Below are 15,264 nucleotides of genomic sequence, written 5' to 3' on the forward strand. Positions count from 1 at the left end.
GTTTCCCAGTCGCCAGCTGGTATAGTGTCAAGGAGTGCAACTAACTAGAAAGGGCCATAGTAGAATCCTGGTGCAGGAAAGGTAGGACCTTTCTTGTGTTCATTAACAGTGAATTTAACTGGAAGGGACTAATCAAGTTACTAGAAGCTCCCTCTTTCGGGCTTCCTTTCTGCCAGTTCTTTACTTTTGAACTTTCTGTATCGGCGATCGAAACTTCCACAAGCCACCGCTACTCCATCTCGCTCCGGCAGGCAAAGAGGTTGTATCCTGAAGCACCGTTAACTCGATGTGCTCCCCCATTAGGTGGGCTTCCGTTTCTTTGACGTTATCTAAATGACAGAATTTGCCGAGATCTTCTTCTGCTTCTTCCTCTTCTTTGCACGGGTCTGCGAGGAAGAAAAGCATACACTGGTCGGATTTGGCGGTGTGGAAAACGGCCAGATTACGAATCGCGGATTGAAGGGGGAAACGAAACAATCTTCCCGACTCTGGGGAAAAGTTTGAGTCTGCGTCGTCATATCTGAGGAAGCCATCGATGTACTTTGCGATGGGTTTCATCCCAGTGTTCCCACAATCTGAGGACACAATTTCCCTTTGCAATTAACAATAATTTCCCCTTGTTGTCCAACTTTACCTCCATGTAAAGGAATCATATAATAATGATCATAAGGAGTATTTTCGTCGCTCCATGTTCTTATATCCGTGGCGGAGTGGTTAGCACAGCGCGCTACGATGCCAGGAGTCCCGGGTTCGAATCTCAGCCTATGTTTTTTGTTGTGATAGTCCTTTCATCAATTGAAGTCATCTTCGCGATTAGTCAAAAGTGGCAGAAAAGTGACGTAAAATCAATGAATCAGTCATGTTCTTACATGTGGAAATGGTTTAACATACCAGTCTGCTCGCTGCCGTGTCCCAGCGAGGTCCCAGGTTCGAACACACTGTCCAGGCATGAATGTGCTGTTGTGTTTGTTCCATCAATCATTTCACAAGTTCATAATTTATCCTCATCGTCGCTATTAATAATGATAAATCGGATGCTGCTGCTATGTATTTGTAGCTTGAGAGCGAGTCAGAACTCCTGCTGCTGACGTCATTTCAACCGTGCACCTATCGCTAACACTTTCGGTCGCTCTCTCTACCGTCGGTAGGCTCGCTCAGTCAGCTAGTTCCCAATTTCTTGTCCGTACTCAGACTTATGTACTTGCTATAATTTCCTTTATCCCTTTTTGCTGTCTAAATTTCGTAACCCAAACGATATTGTTTGTCGAAGCACTTCGAAAAGAAGTAAGTTGTGAACTTGTTTAACAAGCAATCTTATTGTAGTTTAGGCAGCGATATCTTGTTTCAGCCCCTGTTGAATTATTCGATACTCTATTAGTCCCCCCTCTGCGGCTGTTGCCAATTAAATTTTCCCGTGCTTCAAGTACCCCTGTTGGAATGACAAGTGCCCTTTGTTCGGACACGATGGCTAAACCAGCTCTTCTGGCGTGTCGGCACAGTCATTGATCCCATGTCACTCGGCGGTTGATAATGAGGAGGAAGCCAGGACGGAGTTGCTGGACACGGCAGCGCCCTCATCGATCGCTGCAAGAACTACAACCCAAGTTGTGCAACATTGATGAGGCCTTGTGTGCGTATGTGTGCGTGTGTGTGCTCGCCGCTTCCACCCTAACCCCTGCTTGTTAACCCAACGTGAAGATCGAAGCTTTGATGAGTCCGGGATGTCTCGGTACATGCTTATGCTCTTTATGTTCTTTCCATGCAGAATAGGGTTATTTAATGTTGTACAGTCACGGACACTTCTGGGCTGTAACGATTCTATTGACTTTCAGTGGGATTGTTACAACCCAGAAGTGTCCGTGACTATACTTCCTGGGGTTAACCCAAAATGCAACTCGTTTTAACTTCTGCTTCATACTAGGGATGCCACAAAATTCGGATAACGGGATAATTCACATATCTGGATCATCCAGATAGTACGAATATCCGGATAGTACAGATTTGATGAAGTATTTGTAGAAACACTGAAATTCTGACGAATAAAAGAATATGTGGATGGTCCGTAAACGGACAGACAATAAAACGGTCCGGATAATACACACGTAGGATATTGATATCCCGGAGAATTCGGATATAAAATTATCCAATATCCCGATAAAATTTTATCCGGATTTGGCCATCCATACTTAATACCCTGTCTATAAATACAATTATTTTGTATTCTTCCGTAGAAATTTTGCGTAATTAATACACCGTAATATTGTTCGAAGGTAGTAATTCACAAGATATAGTAGCGCCAAGCTTTCTGAAACCTCGGAAAATATGCGAACTAAAGGCTTGCACGCTGCTTAACCTTAACCTAGCGACACTACTCCCATGACAGGGTTTCAAATACGGTGGTGTATCTATACCGCTCTGTCAATGTGGTGACTACGCCAGTTCAGATCTGTATAAGCATAGTGGAAATTTTCGAATGTTATCTTGCATTTACACTTTATTGTAGAAGATACTTTGATCAAGTGCGTTGCATATTTGGTTCTGGGTTCGAGTGGACGAGTGCTCTATTGTGTTTTTCATCTAATTGTTTATCTTCATTGTCGAGATTAACCGGAAGCGGTAGAAAGCGACGTTAAATAACCAAATATAGCAACTTACTTTCCACACAGCACAACAATTTTTCCAGTACTGATGTTCTTGTATGATTTTTTTTTTTTTAAATATTAATTAAAACGAAAACTGTTACTCGCAGTCAGTGTTAAGAGCTCACTCAAAGCTAGGTTGGGAAATACAGTTCTTTTATTTATGAAATTACTTTTGAGTCTAATTGGTTTCTTTCAGTCTAATCTGTTTTGTAATTTTATCTATCGAAATATTTTACGAACCACATCTCGAAATTTGCAAAAAGTAGTGAAATGAAAATCAAACCTTTTACCATAAACTTTTCTGAAAAAAGAAATTTTCCAATCAGTACGTACAGAGGAGATAAGTTCCTTTTGGTCTTTGACCCACGCATGTTGAACTCATAATCTCCCCCTCCTCTTCCACAATCTCGTCTTGAAGCGAGTTCAAAAACTCAATTAGGTGCACAGTGCGCTTTACATAAATTCAAACTTGCTCATAATCCTTAGCTTCAATGAACTTGGCTGATGTTCACCGTATTTCAAAATTTCCCGTAAGAGACAGTGTTGTCGTCTTTTATAGCTTAGGAAGATTAGAAAGGGATTAAATTGTCCTTGTAAGAGGCTTAATATCAAGCGAAATCGCTGTGAACTATGGAGGAATTCTGGGCCCTCGCTGTTATCATATACAACGGCGCTATTAGACAGTTGAAGTCAAATTTCGGATGTAACGTAGATTCGAAGATAACATTGGTAGTTGTTTTGCGTCGTCAGTTCGTAGTACTTTACGGAGGCAATCGTGTGGTTTTCACGTTATTTGTACATTAAAACATGCCATAAAATGTGTTACGTTACAATATATCTGTTTAGCGTGACAAAATGACTTGTTCGGTCATGACGTACAGTCGAATGTAAAGTTATCATGCGAATTGTCCATCACCATCTTCAATCTCTATGTTTTTGACTCAATGCGATGTTCAATTATTAACAGTGTGTTACGCTGTGAGAGGTTGAGAAGCTAAACCAAAATGACAATGAAGCAGCAAGCTCACTACCAGCATCGATACAGTTCGGCATATAAACACGTAGAATGTAAAGAAAAGGAAACGATTAAAATAGTGGACAATTTGCCAGGAAATACGCATACCGCTGACAATTTGCCGGATGTTCTTTACTCTGTGCAAGGGCAAAATGAATCGTGTCATATTGTGTGCCAACGATACTCCAAAAAACAATCGCATAAAAATGTTAAATTTTACATCAAACCCTACTTCATCAAATAAAGATCAGCGTTTCAGAGCAGTTTGATCGTTTCCTCCTTGTCGAAAAAATGCTAGAAGCATGTAATATTCGATGTCATGAAGGCGGAGCATAACCAACCCAGCTTGGAATTTCCTAAATTCCCTCGTAACGTAAAACAAGTGGAGTTGTTAAAAAATGACTGCACGAAATTAAAGCAGGATTAAACAGCAAATTACAAAGGTTTTAAAGTTAGAAAAACAACCTCAAAGGCTGCGATAATGTATTCTGGAACTTTGAAATGGATTTCAAAACCAGTTTTCGACTTGCATGCTTCAACAATATGTAGAGACCGCCTCAACAGGTTCTCCATGGGACTTAAAAAGAATATTTTTATTTTGCTTTCATTGTGGATAGCGATTTATTCATGACGTATAAAGCACTAAACAAGCAAGTAAACGTGCATCTGTTCTTCTGGAATCGAGGATTATTTTCCCCAACCTCTGCCACCTTCGATATCTGAGAGAAAAATATCAAAGCCAGTAATGAGTGTGTGCAATTTAGAACCTCAAAGAATGCGCAAATGTGCAACTTTCTTTCAAAATGGAAAATAAAAAAGCAGTTCATTTTATTGCCCCCAAAGTTGAATTGAGGGAATTGCGTCAGGAGTTGTAACCATGTTCCGTGTTTTACTTTAAAAATCGCCAACAAGTATATCTGAAGAAACAGAATAACCGTATAAAATGTTTGTTTTAGGATGATAAACAATTACCACCATGTGTATCCTAAAATAATGTTATTCAGGATGGACAACTTGCTAGGTAATACTAATGCATCCCACAAGTTCATACTTGATGCTTTGATTCGGCAATCTTTTTGCTGAATATTTAAATACATCTTGGAAATTGTTCATGCAAAGTTTTCACATGATTCATAACTTGAAAAATGGTTTATTTTGTTGTTAAATGTGCATTTATTGAGTTGTTTTGAGTCATGTTTACTTATGTGTTCCTTCGTTTTCTCTTTGCAGTGGGTTGAAGAGAGCTTTACCAACTTCGAGAAGGGAATCAACTGGAGATCTTACGTAGTCTGCGATGTGGCGTACAACAACGTCAACAACTGGTTGTGGACTCCGTTCATCGAGCGGGGTAAAGCCAACCGGATCTACATCGAGATGAAGTTCACCATCCGCGACTGCTCCCTCTTCCCGGGCAACGCGCTCTCGTGCAAGGAAACCTTCAGCCTTCTGTACTACGAGTTCGACGCGGCGACCCGCGAACCTCCGCCCTGGGAGCCCGAGAGCTACAAGCCCATCGGGCGGATAGCGGCGGGGGAGGGGCGGTTCAACACCAACAGCGAGGTCATCATCAACACCGAGGTCAAGTCCATCCCGGTGACCAAAAAGGGGGTGTACTTCGCGTTCCGCGATCAGGGGGCCTGCATATCCCTCCTCGCGATCAAGGTGTACTACATCACGTGCCCCGAGGTGACGGTGAACTTCGCCCATTTCCCGACCACCCCGACGGGCCGCGAGGTGACGTTCATCGAGCAGGCTACGGGGACGTGTGTTGCCAACGCCGAAGAGGAGGAAACCCCTACGTACCTGTGCAAGGGAGACGGCAAGTGGTACCTCCCCAACGGCGGTTGCAAATGCAAGGCTGGTTACGAGGCGAACCTGGACAAGCAGACCTGTAATGGTAAGTAGATAACGCTTGCTCTGTAGGTAGCTTGTATGTGTAGCGTCCAAACTTACACTCTGAAACGTTCCGGTATATTTCAGTATTTGAAATTATAAACATTCGTTTGCAAAAAGTATCACGATTAATGAAAGAATATTAGTTTTGTTACTTACCATGAAAAAAAAATAGCCAATAGCATTGCTTCACTTGGACACTTCAAGTTCGTTTTAAACTAAAAATCCGAGTCATATTAATTAGCAACCCAGGTCCGTCTCAAAGATGACAAGTTGTTGTCCCCAGTGACGTACTGGCGGCCAGGTTAATGTATCACTACACTGTAAAACAATGAAGCGAGAGTGTCGCAATATGCAGATTTTAAACATCTCAACAAGAACGATCTAGCCTATAGAAGAGCGAATGTGGAAGTCACTACCGCCAACAACCGGCTCGACCGCAACTTTGTTACAAAACCATGGACAAGTAACACGCAAGATTAGCTCGCGGCCGACATGAAACTTACAAAGCGATTTACTAAATTCCATCAAATTACATTCTGGACCGGATTATTTGTATTACATTTTGTGTAATATATTGTAAAATATTGAAACAAAGACATTCTTATTGCTCATTTTAAACATCTGGCAATAATTTTTATTCCATGTTATAAACAATAAGTACCCGTGACTATACGGTATTCATTTTATCTGAAGCCAGAAACTAAATGGTTTTATTGCTTATTAAGATAAAATCATCTTACATCAGGAAATGCACATTTTTGTACTAGATTTCGTGTGTTAGGTTACCGACATTTTTTCCTGTGTGCATTGTGCAACACGAGCGCAAAGATTTCGTATTTGTTACGTCATCACGAAAGAAGTATTCCATCTGCCCAATCTCTATACTTCTAATAATCTTGTTAATTAGTACACCAAATAATCGCATATGCACGAGTGACCCAGCGTAGACTTCACATTTCACTAAGAGGAAGATAAATAAGACAAAATTGTATTAATCAAACTAGGAACATATTTCACGTTCTCTGTAGCTTTTAAAACTAAAGATTATATATCTCCTAATAATATACAATTGTGCAAACAGAACTAGCAAATTACGTGTAGCTGGATCGCAGAACTTATGTTAAATCGTAATACCTAATTGCATGATCCTAGCTACTACATTTTTCAACACGCCAGTTTATGTAAACTGTGAAACGAAATTAACTCCTAGTCGAAAAATCCCAGTAAAACCTCTGTTGTGTGTGGCAGCTGCTGTTCTTTGAGCATTAAAAAGTGATGGAGAATTACTACGGAAAGGGTGAAAACATTGTTACCTATTCTAACTGCACGGATAATTTCCATAGCAGATGTATTATTCTGTAGATTCGCTTTTGTGATTTTTCCCCACACAGATCCACCTGCCACGTTCCAAAGAAGCGTCTTTTATGCAATATGCAGCCGAAGTTTAGAATTTATTTTCCGCCTGCTTAAGTTCGTGTCAGATCTGTGACGGTCAGGCCTAAATAATGCCTGAAGTTCCCGCGAGATGACAGTTTAATCAATAACACCGTTCTCACACAGCGGGAGGGGGAAAAGGGAGGGCAATAGGATTATTTTCCAAGTCGAGCCCTTGCACGGCTGGGGAAAGGGAAGCAACCCTTTTTCATTTGGCGTGTCGTCACGGCACTGGATGAGGATCTGTGTACGTTCGTATTCCGTTCAGTTTAATTGCTAAAGACATCTGCTAATTACCAATTTGGCGTTCTTCGAAATAACGCTGACAGAACAGTTTGTAATCCTTTCGCTTCTTCATCGTTCCATAGACCTAACCTTGGTTCCAAGATTGTACTTGGAAAGGGGGAGGGGCGTAAAAAAGGGAGGGTAAAAGTATAATATTGTACTTGATTCCATGTTTATTGCGCTACGTAATGAAAGTGCGTATAATTAACCACATGGCAGTAAAGTCTATTACAATGGACATTTCCACTTTGACATGAAAAACGTTTTAAATCTATACATTTTACAGATAATGACACAAACATGAGATGTGCAAAATATCTCGGCGATATTTGTTTCGGTTCTCGAGAAACACGCATTCAAACACCGCTGAAATTCACCTACTACGTCACGGATTTGAAAACGTCCTCTCCACAGACAGGAGGTCCTCTGACGTCATCACTTAGAAATGCGTGCAGGCGGGGCTTCGGCTCGTCCCGTCAACTTAGCATGAGCCGCGGAAGAGACAGCATATTCACTTGTTACTGTGTAAAACAAGTATCTTACAACTTCCAGTGCAAAAATCTGTGCTCCATTTCTTGGAGATGAATTATGCCCTAGCAGTATAGTAGTATTTACTATAATTCAGCCACTCGGTAGAGGGTTTTCCCATTAGGGTGACAAAGCAAACCTTGTAACAGTCAATGGCTGAACACGTGAACAGCCTTGTTCATTGCGAATACATAGATTAGTTCTGACTGACAAGAACTTAATGTTATAGGAATGCCTTTCCTGGAATTACAATTATTTTCGTCATAATATTTTCTTCACAAATTTTAAGATAATACTTTTAGAACACACTGGTTTACACGCCAATTTCTGCAATATAAGAGGTGATACGGTATAAAAAGGTACGGTGAGTTTTTAAATTTCTTGCAGTAAATGACAGTTTTCTTCAGTTAATATATATATATTGCAATTTTTTGTATTTAGCCTACTTTTACGTCGCTTTTCCGTTCACTTTGTTTAACCGCAACGATGAGAACGCATGGTTAATTTATTATGTATCATCTCTAACATCACATTTCTTCCCAGTTTTGGCTAATCGCTACAATGAAGATGAATAACTACAAGCAGTATTCGAAGTCGGGGTGCAGGAGTACACCCCCCTCCCCACACACACTACCACCAACTGCACAATCTAAGTATCACCCAACCTGCCATGATAAGAGACGAACTTTTTCTTCTGTCCCATCTCATTTCGAAAACAATAACTTGTCCCATCTCCTTTTATTAGACGAGACGGAACATGCCTCGTCTCGTGAGCAACACTAACATTAACAATAGAAGCATCCCCCTAGCTGTCCCCAAAGTCTCGAGCAAACATCCTCCCATATAACAATTTCCAGTTCAATGAAATGTCACTCATAAGGAAACAGTCATGCCCAGGTCGAGAGTCAAACCTGGAACATGCGACTTTCTCAGATAAATCATGAATTTTGTGTATAATAATTACAACGCCAGTTCATTCCTGGCACTTCTGAATCTGCAGTTTGGTTTGCATATATAAGCAGGATAATATTTAGTTTTCGAGGGCTGTACCGTCGAAACTAGGAGTAAAAAAGAAATTTAAAAAAATATTAAGAAAGTTTTTTTTTTGTATTTATAATGATAAGCCTTTGCATACGTTGTTAATTCTATATTTTTCTAGACTTGAGACGAGAACGAGAATTGCCCTCCCAAACCGAGACGGACGTTTATAAATTGAGACGAGACTGTCAATGAGACATTTACAAATAAACAGGAGACAGACATTTACAACTCTCAACGAGAACGAGACCAAGGCTGCCATGTCTCGTCTCGATAGGATCCTTAGTGGTGAAGTTGTGAACCAAACAATTAATGCGTTCGGGGTAACTAGATGCGGCGGCTTCTTTCGCAGTACAAAATTCAAAATAATTATATCGTACTATTTCAGTATGGGATATTGTTATACACATGGGCGTATATATAGTTCACGGGGGGAAGGGATGGATCAACTTTTGGTATGATTAGGGTTGCTTTATTTCGTAAGTGAAACTCCAGGACACTGCTGGCCGGAAGCTTGTTGGGGAGCATGGGGGGAGGGGATGTTGGACCCGACAAAGTTGTGTGTTTGTAGTCAGGAAGTCACGCTACTTAGTATTGATACTTTTCTATTCATCTTGTGTCACTACGTTTTTAAGAACCGAATTTCTTTAATATGATTCGAGGGGGAAAAATAACTGATTTGACAGTCTCAATGCAGTTTCTTATCGCAGAAATTCCGAAACTATCAGGAAATTGCAGATATTGGTCTGCAGTCCCATCTGGTGTGTGGAATTACGAAATTTCCTTCCCATCCGTATCCCGTCCTATACGTCTCTAATTTAAGAGAATGAAATAAGTCCGAAGGAATTTTTTATGAACAAGCGGATAGAACAAGGAAACTGGTAATTTTAGTGAACCAAAAAAAGAGGGGGGGTTGGTCCCGTTTGATCCCCCTTAAATACGCCCATGATTATACACATTATTTCCTTGTAATAATTATACATAAACTAAGTATAGATATGTACTGGGCAACTAATGTAATCTTTTCAGTGTATTTTCTCTTATCTGCACAAAAATATTTATCATAATTTGCGCAACAGAAATGGAACACAAACTGAAATTGCTTTATGGAAAAGAAAGTTAAATAGGCTTTATAAATAAAATGAAGAATGTGAAAATTCTTATTTTGCACTACATAGGTTACGGTAAATATCGATAAATATAAGTTTAAAAAATATTTTTGAGTGTCTGGTCACCAACCAATTTTATAAGCAATATTTTTCGCATGGCCTGAGAACACACACGCAGCTGAACCCTTTCATTTATCTTGCACGTGAGCAGCACGGATATTTCATAGAATAATGATCTACAAAGCATAGCTTTCCTTTCTCCTATCGCTCCTTCTTCCATTATTTAAATCGGTACAGATTTGTAAAACTGCTGCACGTGTTCGCTCACCGTGGGCTACCCATCCGGAACTGGACGCTCGAAGCAGACGACAAACGAGCTCTCCCTAAGGAGTGACGTAGTAACATGGCGGCGGCGTGTTTTCAGCGCAACGCTAGCCTCGCAACTTTGGAAGTCTCGTTTCTGCCTTAAACTGGACGCAGAAAAACGCGAGAACTTGCAGAGGTCATTTTTCCAGGGCGTAGTTTTTAAAATTGTTATAAAAAAAATTGAGTGGAAATGTCCATTACCTAAATGTGTTGCGTAAATGGTTGATCTAAAATACATTTTATGATCCTCCAGTTTACTATTCAGTATAGCAATGAATATGTTTCCCAAAGTCAGGGTGCGAAATCATTAAACACTGGTGGGGGAGCGGGAGGAGAGGAGTAAGGTGTAAATTTACACACATACACAGATTTATTAAATTAATTATTTGGTATATACAAAGGAATTGATTTACTTTATATTTATATCAGATATATGTAAAGTAGCACACTAATTCCTTTAATATGGTTTAAAATTACAATAAATTAGAAAATAATTGAAAGTAGTTTATGATAATATATGAAATTTTCTGTAGTAGTCAAGAGGTTCTGGGTTTGATACCTGGTGGAAGAACATTGCACAGCGGATCACACTTTAAACTGTAGATCCAGTCCCAATTAGCCTACCTGTGCATAAAGTGGAATTAAAATAAAAATCAAACAAACTGATTAATTTTGTGTAGTTTAAAGTCAAAACTAATTGCTTATCTTTGTTGTCATAATGAAAACTCCCACGGCTGGTAATTTTTGGTGGGAGGATTTTTAGGACAAAATTGTTGGTGGTGGAAATCCCCTAGGATTTCGCACCCTGCCCAATGAGGTTATGATGGAGAAGGCAGACAGACTCTGTGAATTTTATTTTACATATGTTTGTAGTTTTGGTATACGATGATATTATTTAAGATGACTTTCACATTGGTAGTGAGCAGTATCCGAGAGTTGTAGTAATTGAAAGCTCAATCTGTTTCAGTGTGTCCACCTGGAAAGTTCAAGCATGCAGCAGGCGACGAACGATGTCAGATTTGCCCAGATCACAGTACAGCGCCCGATTATGGTTTCACGGAGTGCCGATGCGATCCAGAATATTACAGGGCACCTAAGGATCCAAAGGCAATGCCATGTACACGTAAGTATTGGGAAAGACGTAGGTGATATTGCACTCAAGTTAATCTTATAGCCAAAGGTACACTTTCGTCATCTCATAGTTTCATTTCACACCCACTGCCACTCCCCTTAGCACTCATATTTCCAGAGATATTGTAATACCATTTTGATGCTGGTTGTTAATTTGTATGTACAGACAGGCACATATCTTGAAATATACTCGTATTAGGGGGTGGGGGGTGGGGTCTGAACCAGGTGTATCAGAAATGATAGTAGGGTAACTGTCTGATATCGCCCGAACGGATTTCTTCAAATTTACAGAAGAAACTACTTACTGAAATCACTTTCTGTATCATTGTCGAGGTTCTTTTAGGTATTTTCTTTCGCGGAAACTAAAAACTTCACCATAGAATGCTGCAGAACAATAAATAATCAGTTGTTACCTAAGGAACTTGCATCTTCTGTAACATTAGGCCGTTGTTTCCATTATGTACGTGCAGATGGCGCGAGCGTCGAAAGTCACGCGGTCTCGGTAGTGTTTCCAAACGCCTTTTTTTTTACGAGAATTTTTTAATTTTTTTTTAACTATGCTTACCTTACCTAACCTAACCTTGCCGGAAATGGTCCGTGGGGCTATCGTGAATAGTTTTTGGGGCTATCCGTCAATGGTTCATGGGGCTATCCGTCAATGGTTTATGATGACATAATAAACACGAAAGTAGGTATTTTTCGGTTAAGAAGGTTGAAACACTGCATACCCACTTCAAATCGACAAAACACAAGCACGACTGCACGCCATATTGTGTGTTACCCAAGCATAACAAGGAAGACAAATAATGATTTGTAATATGAAAAGTTGACACTATTTAAAATTGTATTTTTTTTAAATCTGTAAATAATTAATATTGTGTTGCTGCTATTACATGAATAGTTAAAAAGAAGGTACAAGAATAGAAATATAACAGCACTATTCATTATCTAGCTTAGAAGTTCTTAAGATCGCCAAAATTTGAATAAAAACAACTGTCCTGGGAATAAGACTATTGTTTAATGTTAAATAGATTAATAATAGAATATTTATAAAAGGATGTTAGATCCAGATGACTAAAAGTAAATTTACTGATTAATATTTTATACAGTGGAGGCGTTGGGGTGTAACTGCCCACCACTTATTGCCACTTTTGCCCCCCCCCCCCACACTATGCTAAACCCTATATATACCTAGCGAAAGTAAACTGTCCTGTGACCCCCTCCTCCTGTGCAGTTTTGACACCTTGCCCTCCTAGTTTTGGGACCCAATCGCTGCCACTGATTTTATACATTATATTATAGCTAGCAGCATGCATAAATCTTCTTTGCTATTGTCATTCAAAGCTGTGTTATCCCAATATAATCCTTGCCTTCCAATAAGTTAGGCGGAAAATAACCATCGATTGAGCAACAAAAGCTAAACAAGCATATTGTCTTTCTTTGATTTTTGTAATTTGTAAATATTTTGGTGGTATCGACCCACTGGACCTCCCCCTAAATATGCCCTTGTGTATAGACATAACAGTAGATAGTCACTTTTTATATATTTTGGAACCTTATATTAAACTTTCGAGTTGCTAGTACTTTTTAAGATACTCATTGGTAGCCTATAGCCAGGCATAGGCTTACAGGGCCCGGGCCTGTCCTGAATATATATACATATATATATACAGTGATCAGAACGCTAGATTTTAAAAGTAGCTTCGCTACAGCTACAGCTACTCTTCCAAAATGTAGCTTCGCTACAGCTACAACTACATTTACCAAAAAGTAGCTCGCTACGCTACTCCTGTTCGCTACTCGCTACTTTGCTACTTTTGCGCTACTTCTGCATAAAAAACTTAAAAACAACCATGTGGATATTAAAAAATCTCCTACTACTGGTAAATAGATTCTATTATTTATTAGGGATGGGACGGATTAATCGGTACTCTATCAGTATTGGCCGATATAGGCATATCGGTGTATCGGTTTATCGGTAAAATTACTGATTATTTTACCGATCCGATATATCAATAAATATCTGATAATTTAGTGCAAAATTCTGCCATTTTGTTGTAATTTTTATGGATAATCTCCATGCCCTAATTTCTAAAAAAGTAAACGTCTAAACATGCAATTTCTTTTTCACTGCAGTCACCTTGAAACACACATTTAATAAGGAGGTCAATGAACCTTTGAGGTTCTTTAAGGTCCATTTCTAATTTTATATCGGATCGGTAGAATATCGGTTATCGGTATCTGTAAATTTTATATAGTTACTTTATCGGTATCAGCCAAAATTTCACATCGGCCCATCCCTATTATTTATTATCATGATTCCCGTCATTCGATAATTTTGATAGCAGTATTACTTCAGTTACTTATTTTTACTATAGTTTTTGAGAATAACATACCTATGCAAGTGACATTTCAATTCAAATTAGGGTGTTACCCAAATTAATGACTACAAGTATACACAAATGAAATTTGGTAGGATTACGTATTTATGTTCACATCAACATATTTTTCTTGAGAATAAATATTTCATTTTTAATAGACTGATATGAATGCAGCATTTTGAATGAAAAGTACCTGGGGCCCTTTGTTTACAAGAGGGCTCCAGGTTCGATACCCAGCGATGGCACATAGTGGCTCGGATCCAGTCTCGATCAGCTATTCTATGCATAAAATGGACTCAAAACAAAAACTAGGAAATACGCCAAGTTGGGAGGATGGGATCCTCCTGCTCCTCCATTCCCCACACTGCTCATCATTCATCATTCTTCCTTGTTCTCACAATTAGCCGAAAGTGGCAAAAAGCGACTATAGATAAGATAATAATTAAATAAACCATTCATCCTCATTGTCATGATTGAGAAAAGATGAAGAGGTAAACAGAAGAAGACAAATGGGTGGTGGACTATATCAAAGCGTTCGAAGATTAATATGAAACGGATGTACCTATGAAATGCAAGAAGGTAATATATAACACATACTATGTGCCAATAATTATGTGACATAGAGAGACAAGAAAAAGATGCAGACAGTGGAGATGAAATTTTTAAGGAGTCTATGGGAGAAGACTAGAAGGGATAGAATAAGGAATGAGGAGATCTGACAGACAGTGGGTGTTAATGAAGCTTCAGGACAGGATAGATCAGGCACAGATGAGATGGTTCGGACACATGAAGAGGATGGATGCAGAAAGACTACCAGTAAGAGATTATAATGCACAAGGAGTGGGAATAAGGCCAAGGGGGAGACCAAGATGTCGGTGGAAAGAGCAGATAGCGGAGAGTGTTAGGAGAAGAGGAGAAGATTGTAACACCGTGAAAAGAGAGGAGTGGTGGAAGACCTGGAAATAATGGAGAGGCTTGACTTCTATGCCGACCCAGTCAAAGGCAGGAAACGGCGAAGGATAATGATGAATATTATGTCATGATTAGCAAAAGTTACAGAAAAGTGACGCAAAAGTAGGAGAAATACATGAATTTGAAAACTATGTATTTTAACTAAAGAAAATTGTCGTTTCTGCAGGAAAGTCAATAACTCGTACGTACTTTTACAATATGATACAATATATTGAGGAAACTGTCGTGTAAACCCGAGTGTTCTAAACGTACTGTAATTTTAAAATTTGTGAACAAATATTATCGCGAAGATAATTGTAAGTCCAGAAACTCTATCATTCTTGTAACAATAATTTCTTGCTGGTGAGATCCTATATACTGACAATGATCAATGCTGTTAACGTACTGAGTCATTTATTGCTGGCACTATTCCTTTGTCAGTGCAGTGGAAAATCCATCGCTCGTTTTTGCACTGCAAGTTGTGTTTT

The 15,264-nt window shown here is 39.3% G+C and overlaps 1 protein-coding gene across 7 annotated transcripts in view; it reads left to right on the top strand.

The window, feature by feature from the left end:
* The window catches only part of Eph (Eph receptor tyrosine kinase), a 359,408-nt gene that overhangs the window by 311,943 nt on the left and 32,201 nt on the right, over window positions 1-15,264 (top strand). For 5 of the 7 annotated variants that reach the window (XM_083135337.1, XM_083135333.1, XM_083135339.1 and 2 more), the window contains exons 4-5: window positions 4,888-5,554; window positions 11,266-11,436. In XM_083135337.1, coding sequence (XP_082991463.1) covers window positions 4,888-5,554; window positions 11,266-11,436 — 838 coding nt within the window. The remainder of the gene's footprint in view (window positions 1-4,887; window positions 5,555-11,265; window positions 11,437-15,264) is intronic. The other 2 variants (XM_083135336.1, XM_083135340.1) reach the window with 1 other exon arrangement.

The sequence above is a fragment of the Lepisma saccharinum genome, chromosome 14 (assembly GCF_977018435.1).
Source record: "Lepisma saccharinum chromosome 14, izLepSacc3.1, whole genome shotgun sequence".
Taxonomy (NCBI): domain Eukaryota; kingdom Metazoa; phylum Arthropoda; class Insecta; order Zygentoma; family Lepismatidae; genus Lepisma; species Lepisma saccharinum.